Genomic DNA, 17,784 nt, shown 5'->3' on the forward strand with positions numbered 1-17,784 from the left:
TACATGTGCAAGAGAGGCATGGCCACATATTTCATCTTATATGGCAACTTAACATACTTAACTATTTTGTCATCAAGTTTGTCAGCTTTAACATGTTTTGACAGATTACTTACAACATATATACCAAGCTCGGCAGAGTTTATGGGATAGTCAAAAAAGGGCTCCTGCTGCTCGTATTCCCTGTACACTACATGGGTTCCACCATCAGACAAAATAATATTTATCACTAAAGCTATACTGTTGCCTATTTTAACACAGCTTTCTTTCTCACATTTAATGTTAATGACTGCAGACCCTATAACTGCCTCCTGAAACTGGGAAACATTTTTAAAACTGCCTGGTATGGGGCCATCTTTGTGCTCTTTTAGTAAGGTTCCCTTCCCTGGCATTTTTTCATTCCTAGGGGAACTGTTCATTTCTGAGAGTCTACGAATGACCTGAGACAAAGGATGATGTGGAGTTCTGATCATTTTCTTGATCCTTCCCAAAAAGTTTTCATATGGAAAACCAGATATTAAATCCAGATTTCCATGGAACTGTACATCCTTACAAAGATGTATCAGTCCGTGAACATTATAAACAACATGTTCTTGACCATACAACTGACTAAAATGTTCTACAAATGACACAAGCAGACTGTGGACAAAATCATTTAGGGCCAAAGTCAGCTGGAATGCATTCTTTCAAGACCATTAGCGCATTTGAAATCAGTTGACTCTGATGGGCAGAGATTCGACATCGCAGTGGTCCTGAAGCATGCCAAAGATCTAACAGTTTTCTTACAACCCCAAGACAAACTAGATGCATATAGTCATGTGGAAAGCATGTCACCATTCCAATATTTGCATCTATTAAAGGGGAAATGGCAATATGGTGTCCCTCATCAGCCATACTAATAAAGGAGGCATCAGTTCTGCATGGACTGCTGACTTCTGGAAAGGTCATCCTGTGGTTGATCCAAACCCCAGTCTGAATGCACTTATCACATCCCGAATATCCTGTATGCGACTTTATCCCCTTAATAAATGCTCTTGCTGGAGCATCACACACAACAGAGCCCACCCTGAGAAAAAACTGCTTGCTTTTTATGACAAAGCCCTTGCCAAGATTTTGAAGTTCTTTCATAAGATCTCCCAGATATTCATTTAGTGCAGATGGCTTAGAGCTACCACAGAAGAGTGCAAGAATGACTGGTTTCTTTGAATAACCCTGAAGTAATCCCAACACAGGCCAGAACTGGACGTTGGAACTTTTAAAGAGCGGCAAACCGTCGATGTTCAGTTGCAGTCTAAACATATGTCCATCTGGGAGCTTAGACCAGACTGTCTCAAAGATTCTCCGAAATGACTGTAGTACACCAAAGTAAAAGTATTTACCACCAGCTAGATCTTGAATATTATACACAGTTTTGGTTTGCAGTAAAGTTCGAGCATCTTTGGGTAGCAAAGGATGATATATTCTCAGAATTGTCAACAGAGCAGTCAAAGCAACCAAAGAGACATTAAAGTTAACAGCCCATTCAGACAGAGACGCCCCTAAAGACTCCTCACATGTACTGTCATCTAAATCATCTGACTGCCCCCCTGAGTCTGCTGACTCAGATGAAGGTAACTCTGCCTCATCAGGCTCTGCGTCATCAGACTGATAAAGCTCAGCTAAAGACTCATGTTCAACATGCACACTCTCACTGGCCTCAACATCAATTTCACCTTCAAAAGAAGCTAACAAGGCGCTAACCTTTTTTACAGCTCGCCTTCTCACATTTCTCCTATCCATGCTTAAAAATTCTCATCAGTATCAGACCCTACACACATGTATAGCAGTACCTTTACATCTGATGTGGTGCTGGACTGGTTTTATCAAAGGACAAGTGACCCTGTAAAAAAAGAAACAGAAAAACATGCAAATTAGTTTAAAATTAATATGTATGGGAAAAAATTATGACACGTGCTACTGAAAATAAATTTTATTACGCTTTAAACAAGGAGTTGATGAGTGTGCTGCAAATTCCATCATGTAACATATATACATTATTTGAAAATAACCCTAATACGTATCTTGTAACTATCTATTGGCATACTGCTCCAATTCTCCTCCAAGCCCTATTCTTAACCCTGCAATTAAACTAGGAAAGCTCCGGTTCTCTGCTTTCAGAAACCGTCTGAATTTTTTTCGATAGCACCATTGGTTCAGGAGTTACAGTAAACTCATATTACAAACATGTGACACAACGGGGACTCTTCTGTGATTGGACGGTCGGAGTTTCAATAGCCCTACGGAGTTACCGTAATGGCACTGTATATAGGCGCAAAGAGCTGGTCTCCGACGTTTCTTTCTTTCTTCCTTTTTTTTTTTTTCTCTCCAAGTTTTTGTATATCATAAATGGTCTAGGAGATATTGATATGTAAAGTAGGCATGCCGAATCCTGTCGGCACCGACATCATCAGTTTAAGAGACATCTTTGTTGTCTAGCCCCGGCTTCATTAACCTGCGGTCCATCCTGTGGGTTGCAGTGCGTCATTGTGGGTTAACAAGGCTCACTTTCGACGGCAAATGGAGCGCCTGACTGTCAACACCCAAGTACCGCCCCCACCCTACTTCTGATTGGCCAGTAGGCCTATTGTTAGTGTGGTTGGTAACGAAAGGTGCACTTCTATGCTTCTACTGAATCCAGAGAAACGTCTGGTAGACAAAACTTGGCAAACCCAGATTTTTTTTTTTTTTCGCAGTTACGCTGGAGATCCGGCACAGCACCGGAATGCTATCACCCCTGTATATGTGCTTGCTTTGAACTAGCAAGGACTCAACAAAGCAAACGCTGGTCTTTATAACAGAAACTGTCATTGTGTTTATAAATTGGGTTTGTAAAGTCCCTAACGTTAGTTTAAAATCACGCACAGTACGCTCTGCATTAAAATAAAACTATCTCCTGTGTCCTGAATTCATATTTGTACTACCTCAGTGTTTCCACAACTGGCCCACACACTGAATTACTTACTTCTGGGCCACAGCCTACACATCGTATATTGCCCATGTCACCTGCAGGGGTGCACTTCGCGCCTAACGTGTCTCTCACGAGGTTATCTCATGCAAACGTTGTTGTTTAACAAACCTTGCATTTACAAGATATAACGTTAACCTTAAATTACTCAACATTATACCGAGTACATAAACGGCAATAACTACTACAAATTGCTATTGAGTCCCGTCAGCGAGACCTAATTTAAACACTTAAATCCTATGTAACTTAATGCCGAATTTAAAAAAAGAAAAAAGAAAGAAAAAGAAAAGAAACTGAGCTGTTTGTCTTAGTTCAAGAGTTTGACCACAAATCAATACTTTTTAGGGTTTAATTAGCTTGTGCATCTGTTAACGAAACGTTAACGTTATGTAGCTAGCATACCGAAGCAGCTAGCTTAACTGTTCGCCCTAAAACATTAACGTTGGCGTGGAAGAAAGTTTCCTTTGACTACATCTACACTGCGTTTACACGACGACATACACATAACAAGAATTATTAGCGAAACATTTCAATTTTATAAAATTAAACATTATAAAATATCCACTTACCAAATTGCTACCGCAGCCTCAGGAGTGACTCGAGGAGAGTGGGGGCAGTCCAGCCAGCTTCTGAGTTTTTTCACGGAGGTTGAGAGAGGCGTTCGGTTTTTTCACTAGTGTAGCTCGCATAGGCGGCGGCGTTTCCTCATCTCGGGAATTAATATGTACCCCTCTTTATTTTCATTCACCAGACGGGTGACGACATAAAGACAATATAAATAGAAACTAGGGATACTCTATTCTAAAGCAATCATGCTACAGTGAGATGGTCCGTATGCATTTTCTGGCAATGTGCTTGTCATTGTAGCACCGCCCTCCTTCAATCGGGGCAGACTGTGAAAAAACAACGTTACCTTCCCCGCCGTGTTTGTTAAAAAAAAAAAAAAAAAGAAGAAGCTGCGGGATCTTAACGTTCATTGATTCTGGCCCAGCAAGAGCATCCTGGTTATGTTCTGACACGCTGACGAGCTGTTGTGGGCCAAAAGCCATATCACAGTCATGGGCCAGAAGCTGTCTAAAAATCTTTGGCCCAGTAATCCCTCTACTATCAGATGAACAGTATAAGGCTTCCACATCTGGGCCGATTCTGGCCCATACACAGACGATCGTGCCGACAGTCAGCCGACACTGGCGGAAGACAGCCAGAACTGGCCCAGAAGTGACTGCTATCTGGGAATGTACGTGTTTATTTAATAAAAATAAACGTAATGAAAATCATGTGTTATCACTATCAGTCTCCGAAATTAACCGAATAAACAATCAATTACTCAATCAAATTTTATTCATATAGCACAAGTCATACATCAAATGCAACAACAAGCGTTGAACATAAAAGTGTTGAAAAGAACATGAGGTTAAATAAAAAAAAGATGTCTTATTTTATTTCCCACCCGCAATTTGCAATGACCCGCCTCTATTCTGCCCGAAGCCAATAGGTTAGTTGACATAGGTGAGGGACGTCAGAACAGATATTTCAGTTAATCCCAATTGGATTCATGGTCATCCTACTTTTTGAATGATCCCTTTATATTTGGATTTTTACATGTAGCCTACCTATAATTTCATATATAATATAAATTCCTAAGTTTTGAAATCATTCAGCCTATTAACCATTAAAAAACAACAACAAAACAAACTCAATAATCATCATTTTGTTCAAGCTGTGAAGACAAAGAATGAAAGCATTAAATACAGTCCAAACCATGGCTTTCTGTTGTGTTTAAATTTATACTTACTTCCTTCTCCAGTTTTTTGATTTCCATATCCCGACGGTGACGCGCCGGTCAACAATCCTGCTTCCGGCGCCCCTCTGGCCACTAGCGGCGCCCCTCCAGCAGATGGCGCCCTAGGCAATTGCCTATACCGCCTATGCCAAAAGCCGGCCCTGTTTGTGGTGGTTTCTCTATATTCTTCATATAGTTCCATCAGCAGTGTCTGCTCCGCCGCTGAAAATGTCGAGGCTCTCCTTTTCACCTCCCTTTGAGACAGTTGTATGTTCGTTTCGACAATCGACTGTTCTGGGCTGCTTATGTGCCCCGTGAACGCGCGCACTTGAGGCTTGTTCAAACGTGGCTAGAATTAGCGTTGACCTGACGCGGCTGAATCGCGTTCGTGGAACGGGTTGAGGCTTTAGTGAAAGTTGACGCTAATTCAAGCCAGGCTATATCACGTAAGCGCAGCTTTCTTTAGCTGCTTTCATGGAATAGCCCCCTGGTGCAGGGGCCTATTTCACGAAAGGTGGATTAGGCTTTAAGCCTGGATTTAGTAGCTATCCTGGCTTAATTTAGCCAGGATTAGGGATTAATGGGTTTCATGAAAGGTGGATTATCTTGCGAGATTAACCTGGCCAGTAAACCTGGCTATAATGAGCCTGAACTCGGTTTCATGAAAGTAATCCCACCTTAATTACCATGGAAACTTATCCTAAGCCTTAGCCTGCTCCGGACCAGGCTAGAAGTCAAGCTTAAATTAATCCAGCGCCCTGTTGTTCAACTTTGTGAAATTACTATTAGTCAATGACTCCAATCGTAAACCAATGACTTTGTTAATTCAACACCTGTTAGTATATGGACTAATTTCAAATTATGCTACATTCAAATAAAATGAAAATAAAAGCATTAAGATATAATCAATTTAATTATATTATTCTAATAGTGTGTGACCATGAATCATAGTTGTTTCACAATGGCTCATGTGATATAATCATCGTCACTCTCAGTCTCTCATAATTATGGAAATACACATTTAATTGGTATTGCCATGCAATCGGGACATTGCACGGCACTGCAGATAGATAGAGTGATAGATAGAGCGCATATAATAGGCCTATAGCATTTGAGATTAGTAGGTTGACAACTGCTTAGCCTATATATTTATGGACTAAATAATATTAATATAAATAGGCTAATATATATATTTTTGGACGACTTATGCATTAAGTTTGTCGCCAACACTTTGCCACGCTGTCTCCCTTGCTTTAATTGCCTTTACGTTTTTGTTTTTTTTTTCGCTTTTATTAGATCAAAGTCAAGCCAAGTACATGAATTATAAAGGCAACACACATTTTTCAGTAGAGACGTTGCTGTAAATACACTTAAGTATAAAAATAACAAAAAAGAAATTGCAATGATTTACAGTGAACAACAAATAACAATGTGGAGAAAGGAACGAAAGAAACAAAAAACTTCAGGGTCTGTAAATGTGAGATGTCTTAAGTAATTTCTGATTTGTGATTTTTGAGTTTTAAACAGTAGTTAAATGTGATTTAAATTTTTTTATTAAAAATAAAAGTTTATGCGTCATTCACTCTGGATGAGACTCAGCGCCTAATACAAACATATGAGGAAGTGAAGGAGGTTATTAACCGTAAAGGCAATGAAATCTATATTCACTTATTTATATATTTATTTATTTATTAATTCATTTTATTTTCGTTGTAGCCTACCTATTTGCTATCTGCTTTAATCTGCTCTTGCCTTTTACTGAAGTACTTTGGGATTCTGCACTAACATTGATTTTATATTTCCTTACCTTTTTCCCCTATATCTTTGATTTATGTACGATGGAAAAATGCCACAGTTGTTTATCTTATACCTTCTTAATAAATAAATAAAAAAAAAAAACTACAACATAATCTTTATGCATAAACTTTTATTTAAAAAAAAAAATTTTTAAATCACATTTAACTACTGTTTAAAACTCAAAAATCACAAATCAGAAATTACTTAGACATCTCACATTTACAGACCCTGAAGTTTTTTGTTTCTTTCGTTCCTTTCTCCACATTGTTATTTGTTGTTCACTGTAAATCATTGTAATTTCTTTTTTGTTATTTTTATAGGCCTACTTAAGTGTATTTACAGCAACGTCTCTACTGAAAAATGTGTGTTGCCTTTATAATTCATGTACTTGGCTTGTCTTTGATCTAATAAAAGCGAAAAAAAAAACAAAAAAAACGTAAAGGCAATTAAAGCAAGGGAGACAGCGTGGCAAAGTGTTGGCGACAAACTTAATGCATAAGTCGTCCAAAAATATATATATTAGCCTATTTATATTATTATTATTTAGTCCATAAATATATAGGCTAAGCAGTTGTCAACATACTAATCTCCAATGCTATAGGCCTATTATATGCGCTCTATCACTCTATCTATCTGCAGTGCCGTGCAATGTCCCGATTGCATGGCAATACCAATTAAATGTGTATTTCCATAATTATGAGAGACTGAGAGTGACAATGATTATATCACATGAGCCACTGTGAAACAGCTATGATTCATGGTCACACACTATTAGAGTATTATAGGCTAATTAAATTGATTATATCTTAATGCATTTATTTTCATTTTATTTGAATGTAGTATAATTTGAAATTAGTCCATATACTAACAGGTGTTGAATTAACAAAGTCATTGGTTTACGATTGGAGTCATTGATTAATAGTAATTTCACAAAGTTGAACAACAGGGCACTGGATTAATTTAAGCTTGATTTCTAGCCTGGTCCGGAGCAGGCTAAGGCTTAGGCTAAGTTTCCATGGTAATTAAGGTGGGATTACTTTCATGAAACCGAGTTCAGGCTCATTATAGCCAGGTTTACTGGCCAGGTTAATCTCGCAAGATAATCCACCTTTCATGAAACCCATTAATCCGTAATCCTGGCTAAATTAAGACAGGATAGCTGCTAAATCCAGGCTTAAAGCCTAATCCACCTTTCGTGAAATAGGCCCCTGGTTCTTTTAAGCGCCCGGGATCCAAGTTGATTTTGCATATTAAACGCACGGGCGATTAATTGGTGAAATACGGTATTTAAAATAGAAATATTTCATGAAATAACTACTTCATTAAATAAATAATGGACATAAACGTTTATTGACTTTACCTGTGATGTTCCTTCGGAGCTAGCAGCGCCACCGTGTCGGCTGTTGCCCAACATGTCTGTGTGCCTCTGAGGCTGCATGCGCATGCGTGGTTGGAAGAATCTCGGATCGATTATTTTCCCCTGCGACCTGAGTGACGTCATTTCAGCACCGTTCTACTCGTATTTGTAAACTTGAAGTCGTATTTACAGTGAAGACTCTGTACTCGTAGAAATTTGATTCGTATTCACAAGACTTTGCACTCACAGCTTTTAGATTCATATTCATAAAAACAATCCTAACCCGAACCCAATTTCACAGACTCACGGATATGACAGCAGAAATTTGTGTGCAACAATTTTTTTTTACACATGAATTGTTAACATTATGAATACGAATTGCTGAATTACGGACACATCTTTTTGACAGCTATCTTACACCATAAAAAAGAACCGTTATGACGATTCAAACCTCATACACCATGAGCCACACATGAATGATATTTTCGGACTGAGCAAACTAACGCAGGGCTGCAAACGTTACGATTGCGGCGTGACCTGTGACCTTATCGGTGTCCGTTTTCTCAAAGAGTTTCGTAGTTTTTTTTTTTTTTTTTTTTTTTTTTTGTTGTTGTTGTTGTTGTTTTGGGAGCCCAGAGGGGTATTGCACAAAAGTAGGATTAAGACATCCGGGATAAGTGAGTGAGCCTAGCTCAACCAATCCGAAACAAGAGCGTCCAGGCTTAATTGGTTGCACAAAGACCAAGCCAGGATCAGCAGACACGGATTCATCAAGCAGCTGAAACCTATCCTGGATCAGTGTGCGCACGCGGCTTCCTCAGATAGACCCCGCCATCGATCACAGATTCACCGATCCACCATGGCAGCGAGAGCAACGTATTTCTCCCCCTCTGAGGCAGAAATCCTTATGGAGGCTTACGAGGAGGTGAAGGATCAAATAAAAAAGAAGGACAACACGGCCACTGTTATCAAACAACGAGAGAAAGCGTGGCAAAGTACTGCAGACCGCCTGAATGCGTAAGTAGTGCGCAAACACACACTCACTGTTCCGCTGAAACCATCACAATTACAATCCAAATAGTTAATTAACATCTCCGAAAACGTAGCTGTACTCTGATTATTAATCAGTTGGAACTGTAAGTGAAATTGACTGCAGATGTGGGTGAAATTGTGTAAATGTAACTCCATCAGACTGTATAACTCTTTGATAAATAGATGAGCTCATTTACTTAATTGAATTTCCCTTTGGGATAAATAAAGTTCCTCTTATCTTATCCTTATATTTACCCCTCATACTCCATGCTCCTCTGCATGCACATCAAGATAAAAAACCCCTCAGGTGCCCATGAGGTGAATTTTGTGAATAGGAAATCCTTTCACAGCATTAATGTTCAGGTGAACATGACTTTTTGATATTGTCAGTTAATGAACACTGTACACTGCTTGTGATGTGCGTTGATTAGTTTAATAGTCTTCATCTTATAATTTCAGATGGTCTGCAGTGCTGACTGTCTGATCAGCAATGTTGTGGCAAAGTGGCCCGGCTCAGTCCATGACTCCCGAGTCTTTCAGACCTCTGGAATCTATCAGCGCCTATCACAAGGTGAGCCACACAACCTCTATTAATAACCACTTTTTACATCATGGCTGTGTCAAGAATGTCACTCTATTTATGAGGTTGTGATGATGAGATTCTGTATTGACAGGTGAATTCTCTGGTGTGTTGCTGGGGGACAGGGGGTATACCTGCCAGCCCTTTCTCCTGACACCACAGACCTCCAGGGGGCGCAGCAGGCCTACAGTCCTGCCCATGCCAGGACAAGGGCAGGACTGAAATGACCTTTGGCCTCCTGAAGGTGCTTTCACTGTCTTCAGGACTTAAGGGTCAGCCCTTTGAGGACATGTGACATCACTGTGGCCTGTGCTGCCCTCCACAGTGTGGCCTGCCTGAGGAAGGAGAGGGCCCCCACAGTGCCATCACACAGACTGGGACAATCCTGCATCTTCCCTGATGACGACAGTGGTCGGCTGCTCAGGGACCAATATGTGTTAAATTATTTTAGTTAACATGCATGCTTTAATTTAAGTTAAATATGGCCTGCATTGGCAGATATCCCCCCACCCCCCCCCCCCCCCCCCCCCCCCCCCCCTTTTTTTTTTTTTTTTTTTATTCAGTTTAAACTGATTTGGCCTCTTATGTCGTTTGTGCTGTATACTGTGTATACAAGCTTGCTACTGCATCCATTCATTTGTCTGTTCATTTGTTGTGTATGGCTTTGTCCTGCATTTATTTCAGTGTGCAGACATGCAGGGTGTATTACATACAGACCTTTGAATGCATCTTTATTCTTGTGTTGTATAAAATGCTTTGATTCTGTGCTTTCTATCATGTAGAGTCACTGTGTGAAGGAGCTGATTGTTTACCTGCTTTGATTTATCCTTATTCAATAAAGGAACATCATGACTCTTTGATGTGTATTTATATGGGATGTGTATTTTATAGTCCATGGGAAACAGTAAATTATCTAAATTATCTAATGATTGCAACATCATCTAAAATCATCTCTCTACAATGATTGAAATGAATGGTCACAGATGTTTAAATAATGACAGTGGGTCTAGTTTCGACACCTTCCTAAAATAATCGCCTACGTTTTTTTTTTTTTTTTTTGTCAAAAATTAGTTTTTTGCCTAAATCATCTCTTGATGCTGGCCACCTCTGGAAGTATAACTGCCTAAATCAAGAGTGTGTCAAAACTGTGACTTAGGTAGTTTTATTTTGCCTAAGTCAAAAGAAAATGTGACTTAAGGAAATTTACGTTATTTAGGCTATTTTAGGCTATTTTAAGCGTTTCAAGATGGCAGCGGTATCAAGAAGAAAGGAAAATTTTCTCTGCCAATGAAGTTACTTCAATGATCCAGGGCTCATCCCCAATTGGTAAGTGATGAGGTTTAGTATAACATTGGCATATAACGTATTACAATTGCCTAAGTCATTTATTTCTGTTATGTTACATAATTGACTGACATTGTTTTTAGTATGTCAGTAGTCATCTTTTTATAACCTTTTTGAGTGAAATTATCAATAAATATCATAGTTAATTTTTGTTGAATTTTTTAGTGTCTCCTGAAAAACCTGAAAAAATGACTTAGGCGATTATTTTAGGAAGGTGTTGATGTGATAACAATGTGTAGTGGGCAGTGGAATAACTTTTAGTTTCCGTTTGTGGTGACTGCTGACTGAGATAAGGGATAAGATTAAATAAATCCTGGAACTTAGCCTGGTCTGGAGCAGGCTAGCTCCACAGAATAAATCTCCATGGTAATTTATGTCATAACATATCCCGCTATCCACTATCCCACTTTGTGCAACCGCATCATGGATAAATTAATCCAGGATAACCAAGATATCCTGGCTTAATCCCTTATCCTAGTTTTGTGCAATACCCCTCAGGAGTCATCTAACCTCTGCTCCATCTCACACTAGCATGTACGGAAGCGGAAGCATAATTCAGCCTTTATAGATAATTTCATCTCAAGGCTGAAGTTTTGTCAGTCTCATGCCAGGTGAGCCTTGAAACATCTTAAAGTTGTAACCCTTCATCAGCTTGGCAAACTATGGGCTGAAAACGCAAGCAATATTTCAGCAAACTAAGACTCAGCCATTTTTGATATTACTTTTGTTATGTTGGTGTTCATATTCGACGTAACAAGAGATAAATAGGTGCATTATTGTATGTGTCTAAAATCCTGCAATACTCAACCTTGTCCGTCTACATTTCGTTTGGCTTCTGGCGTCTTCTTCATTGGTTTCAAATGCACATGTTCCGGAAGTGAAGACAGCTGTAGAAGAGGGAATTGCAATGTGAAGCGCTTTTTCGCAATAAAAATATTAAATCTTTCATCGTGGGCCTTTAATAAGTATTCACTGATGCTTATTCTTTAACATTGACAAAAGGATGGATAAAGTCAAATTAATCTGGCAACCCACAGCCACTGGAAATTGGGTACATAGGTTTTGACAGAGGAGTTAACCGAATGAGCGGATATTTACCGTTGCGTGAACGCAAATGGTAGACGGTGTAAACTCCTCCTGCACGGGCTGCTAAGACTTTACAAAACATGCTAACCTCAAACCACCAGGAAGTAAGAAAAGCCAGCAATTTGTCGAGTGAAGGAGTGCAATTCAGGCGAAGAACAAAATAGATAATTTCTCTTACAAAATAAATCCACAATTCTGTGATTAAAACGATGGACAGATTGACCACTGTGAGACAGAGAGTACTTACGGCGGTGTTCATTACTGTCGTGGTACTCTGTAGTTTCGTTTGGCGGGCGGAATGTCAAACCGCATCTTCACCACCGACGACGCGTAAGATGCATTTTAAAAAAATCTACCTAACGTTACATTTCTCTGTTGAATCGTAAAGACAGCCTTATCCGCAGCTCGATGGACACAGATGTTTTAATAATTATCTAACGAAATTTACCATATAATACTAATAACTAGGCGTCACGACTGGATATAAACAGTACAGCCTTAGATAATTGTTATCTTTTACTATGAGACTTTTGATGTTAACGCTATTTCCGCCAGGCCGGCAGTTCCACGATAATTTTATTTTTTCTCTCTTTTCAGCCTGCAGTGCCCATTCAGTCTGTGACTCTTGTGTTAAAAACACGAAGGTAAGTATGCCAGGAACAAGATCAGAGGGCTGTACTACGAAGCATGTTCAGCAGAGCCAGACTCTCTGTGTGAGCTGGCCCAACAAAACCTAAAGCCCCAAGCAGAGATAATTGGTATCACGGCGGTGGTTATCAACTGGCTTTGTGAAGCTCGGCTTTCTTCGCTGAGCTCTGTACACGTTCACATTAAAAGGGGCGTTTGGTGCGTCAGTTGACTGTTGTCCACAAAATGCACCGATCGCATGCCGCCTATTTCACTCAAGAGGAACAAGTTGTTATTATGGAGAGCTGTAAGGAGTATAACAAAATTATTACTGTGTCCGCAAACAAGGCCAGAGAGGAATGTTGGCCCAAAACCGCGGATCGTGTAAATTCATAAGTTATATTCCAGTTTATTTCTATTAATTCACATTACACTCAAGAAATGCATTTAGGACACACCATATCCTTTAAGGAAGGATACATCTAAATCACTGTGGTTTTTGCCAATATCAAGCGAAGTAAATTTAACTGATATAATATTAGGCCTGTATGAGATAGACTTTGATTTTTCACTGGTGTGTTGTTTGATGCAGCGTCAAACGAACTTGGGAGCAAATAAGGACCAAGCATTAAGTATCATTCAGACTGGGATGTAGTTGCTATGGCTTATTATTTTGTATTTTGTGGATGATATTCAGTGTAAAATTTAAAGGGTTCATAGATGTATTCCCCGAAGCAAACAGGAATAAAGCTGATTAAAAGCTGCAACTCTGAACATAACCACGTCCGGAGCATGTTATATTCATAGCATCTGTTGCCATGGTGATGAAGCGGGTCAAGAGAGAGCCACTTTCGTGATACGGCAAACTCTGGCTTGAGATTCAACATACCTCGCTAACCTGTCAATCTCGCTTGGTAATACAGCCCTCGGGTCCAACTATGATCTATCCTGGCCTTAGCCCAAGAACTTCTTGTTATCTCCACTCAGAAATTGTGCTGTTTCTTGTTTATTTGCAAGCATAGTCACATCATATAGAGCAGGGGTCACCAATCATGTGCCACGGAGGGCCGAGAGGCTGCAGGTTTTCATTCCAACCAAGACCTCCACCAGGTGATTTCACTGATTAGCTCCTCCTTTCTGATACAAGGTGAGGTGATCAGTGAAGTCACCTGGTGGAGGTCTTGGTTGGAATGAAAACCTGCAGCCTTTCGGCCCTCCATGGCACATGATTGGTGACCCCTGATATAGAGCATGACTAATGGTCATAAATTAAGTCAGAGCTCATCTTACAAGGGTCTGACTACTAGTTATTCCAACAGAACATAAAGTTTTACGTTCGGTTTGCATGTTATCTTCTTTACCAAAACACACTATTGTGGGCGGTAGCCAAGTTAGCGAGCAAAAAGAGTTGGCTAAAAGCAGACGGAAGGGCTTCTTGGTGGATCATGTATGTCAGATTTTCTGTCAGACAAATGATTGTTAGTTGTCAAGGTGGGTTCTTGGAGGTGTGTGTACTCACTGATAAGGCAGGAAAGACTGCATTACAGTGCAATCGTAAAGTATTCAGACCCTCTTCACTTTTTTCACTTTTGTTATGTTGCAGCTTGATACTACAGTCTTTTAAATTAATTTTTTCTATCATTAATCTATACTTAGTACCCCATAATGACAAAGTGAAAACAGAATTTTTAGAAATTTTTGCAAATTTATTATAAAGGAAAAACTGAAATATCACATTGACATAGGTATTCAGGCCCTTTGCAACAACACTTGAAATTTAGCTCAGGTGCCTCCCATTTCTCTTGATTGTTGCTGAGATATTTCTACACCTGCTTAGAGTCCCCCTGTGGTAAAGTAAATTGATTAGACATGATTTGGAAAGGCACACACCTCTCTATAGAAGGCCTCACAGCTGACAATGCATATCAGAGCAAAAACCAAGCCATGAAGTCAAAGGAACTGCCTGCAGACCTCAGAGAGAGGGTTGTTGCAAGGCACAGATCTGGGGAAGGCTACAAAAAAATCTGCTGCATTGAGGGTTCCCAAGAGCACAGTGGCCTCTATAATTCTCAAAAGGAAGAAGTTTGGCACAACCAGGACTCTTCCAAGAGCTGCTCACCTGGCAAAACTGAGCAATTGTGGGAGAAGGGCCTTAGTAAGAAAGGTTACTAAGAACCCGGTGGTCACTCTAACTGAGCTCCAGAGATCCTGTGTGGAGATGGGACAAAGTTCCAGAGGTACCACCATCACTGCGGCTCTCCACCGATCTGGGTTTTATGGCACAGTAGCTAGACAGAAGCCTCTCCTCACTGCAAAGCACTATGAAAGCCCACTTGGAGTTTGCAAAAAAGCAGCTGAAGGACTCTGACCAGAAGAAACAAGATTCTGTGGTCCAGTGAAACCAAGATTGAACTGTCAATGTCATATTCATTTTTTTTCTTTTTAATAAATTTACAAAAAATTCTGCAATTCTATTTTCACTTTGTTGTTATAGGGTACTGAGTGTAGATTAATGAAAAAAATGAATTTAAACGATTGTAGCATCAGGCTGTAACATAACAACAATGTAATTTAACAACTTCTTGGACTCTATTAGCTGTTCTTTTTTTGCCTGTACCTGCTTGGTAATCATGTCCGCATTACTAATTGTCAAACAATCAAACAATGAAATTATCAAAATCCCATTGTGTAAATACTTTGTGAAAGGATTAATAGACACCCCTAGAGAGAAAATTCACTTGATTCCTCTCAAAAACATGAGGAAAAAATAAGTAGAAAATTAGCAAAAAAAAAAAAAAAAAATCCATAAATTAGCAAAAAATGTACAAGAAGACAATTGTTTTACTCATTTTTACAGATACAAGAAAACTATAGTTGTTAAAATTATATTTAAAGGTCAGAAGGCATTCCAGGTGTTCGTTAATTGTGTTAATATCAATTTTAACTTGTTTATGGGACATCACACATTAAACTAAATAGAGATATAAAATGCAAAGATTTGATCCTTGTGTTTGGTCTGTGCAGTGTCTGTGGTGTTTTACCAACAACACTTGCACAGAGTACCCAGTGACCTGGCTGTTGCCTCCGCCTTCGCTGTGCAAGCTGTCCCAGGCACGATGGGGAATGTGTTGGGGTGAGTTCAGAGTCATGTGATGTGAAATATAACATTCATGTCTGCCTTGTTTCACTTTTCAGTTCTACAAGAGGTTAGTTCCATGGTGTTCATTAGTACTTGAGACAGGAGAAGTGAAAACTGCAATCAGACAATCTGGGAAATAAGTGAACAGGTGTTTCTCTATAGTCATAGCACTTTAAGTTTAAGAAAATTGCATATATGTGGGAAGGGAGTGGAGTAGGTGATTTGACTGTGATTTAAAAAAAAAAAAAATGATTGTGGTGGTATAGATCAGTGGTTCTCAAGCTTTTTTGGCCCAGGGACCCCCTGGAGGGGTCAGAATTTTCCGGGGACCCCCTAACACTCGCAACACTGACAAGCATAATACTTATAACCACATTTGTACTCTTAGCTAGTTGATTAGCAGCATTAGCACATAGCCTCATCCAAGGGTGTAGGTTTGGTTGGGTGGGGACGTAAAAGCGCTCCAAGGTGGCACCCCTGAAAGTTGATGTTTTTTGCATTTATGACTGAAATTTCATGTCATGTAGAGCTAATCAAATAAACAAGGAAACGATCATAATCAGAAAAAATAAAAACTAGTAAGAGATTGACATTTTTATACTGCATATATGAATATCTATACTGACTACAAGTATTTAATAATTCTGTAATGTTGTAAGTTAAAGGCAACTAAAGAAAGACAAGCAGGCAATTTAACTGAGTTCTTGTCTTTAGTGCAACTGTGCATCATCCTGTACATCAACACCATACAGAAACATAAATAAAATAAATGTTTGACACTAAATACCTAAATACAAACAGATTAGTGTCCATTGCCTTGCTCTTATTTGAAAAAAAAAATCTCTGTTGTTGAGGCTCTACAGTTCTATAAGCTTGACATTTTAAAACATTGTTAGTAAAAATGGATAATTCCTGCTTCCCTAGAGACAACAGGCCAATGTGCCTGATAAAAGCTCTCATGTCAAAGAAGCATGCTGAACTACTGTTCTAACTGCCACCTGACGAAATAAACAGTGAAGAGAACAGCCCGTGTGCGTAGCTGCTGGCCAACCAGTGAAACAAACTCCGCTGTGCACGTCCTCCAGCGCTTTTTTACAACCACATGGAGTGACAGCGGGGACGGCCAATCACACATTAGCAAGAAACGGCAGAGCCAATCGATGAGCGATATTAGGTTAGAGGCGGGACTTCTAGCGGAGACCGGCTGTTAACCTTTTGTGTACCATAAGACTTGACTAGACACTGACGGACAGAGGCGCTTTGAGTGTTTGTTGTCGCTGTTATTTGTGAAGCCGTGTGAGCACCTGTGAGGTGTCATACCAGATTGCCTGATGTGTAATCACATAAGTAAGCTCCCCAAATCAGTCATTGGAGACACTTAAAAACGAACACAGTGTTTCACAGTTTAATGCCCCTCCCCCCCCAAAAAGTTTTTAAAAAATTAATAATAATAAAAAAATACATTTCCGTGAATTTTTTCGCGGACCCCCTGGCTATTCGTCACGGACCCCTAGGGGTCCGCGGACCCCACTTTGAGAACCGTGGGTCTAGATATACGTAAGTGATTGGAATCTACACTCTTCCACAACTGGCTCAAAAATGAGCTGTAATGTGTTATTTGAAATTAAATCAAACTACCAGTCCACCAACTGTACGGGCTTACTAACTAATTATGTACTTAGGCAGTGACCACGCAAAAATATAAAGCAAATGTTATCGTAAACATCTGTCCACTCTTAATGCAAAACGTAATGTTAGCCAGCTGTTTCCAAGTGCCATACAAATAAAGTGTTACTTATTGTGTGGTCTTAGCTGGTTATTAAAAATTAGGCTACTTCGATGATATAAAATACTCAACAGCCGGTGGTTATAAATGTGCAGTGTTAAGCAGTTATTAGAAACAAAGTGTTTTGAAATAGTTCCCGCTGTTTAAAAAAGCACGTAATATTGATTTATCAGAGCTAAAATCCTCTTACTGTTTAAAAACGTGTTGATAACTGGTTGCACCACTGACATTTGAAGTATGTTCAACAATAAA

The 17,784-nt window shown here is 39.5% G+C and overlaps 1 protein-coding gene across 1 annotated transcript in view; it reads left to right on the forward strand.

Moving 5' to 3' along the window:
• The first annotated feature begins 12,001 nt into the window (after positions 1-12,001).
• Positions 12,002-17,784, forward strand: part of LOC115373227 (pituitary tumor-transforming gene 1 protein-interacting protein) — a 56,637-nt gene continuing 50,854 nt past the window's right edge. Inside the window, exons 1-3 of the mRNA XM_030071506.1 lie at positions 12,002-12,310; positions 12,578-12,624; positions 15,632-15,740. Coding sequence (XP_029927366.1) covers positions 12,190-12,310; positions 12,578-12,624; positions 15,632-15,740 — 277 coding nt within the window. The 5' untranslated portion in view covers positions 12,002-12,189. The remainder of the gene's footprint in view (positions 12,311-12,577; positions 12,625-15,631; positions 15,741-17,784) is intronic.

The sequence above is a fragment of the Myripristis murdjan genome, chromosome 16, assembly GCF_902150065.1.
Source record: "Myripristis murdjan chromosome 16, fMyrMur1.1, whole genome shotgun sequence".
Classification (NCBI taxonomy): Eukaryota; Metazoa; Chordata; class Actinopteri; order Holocentriformes; family Holocentridae; genus Myripristis; species Myripristis murdjan.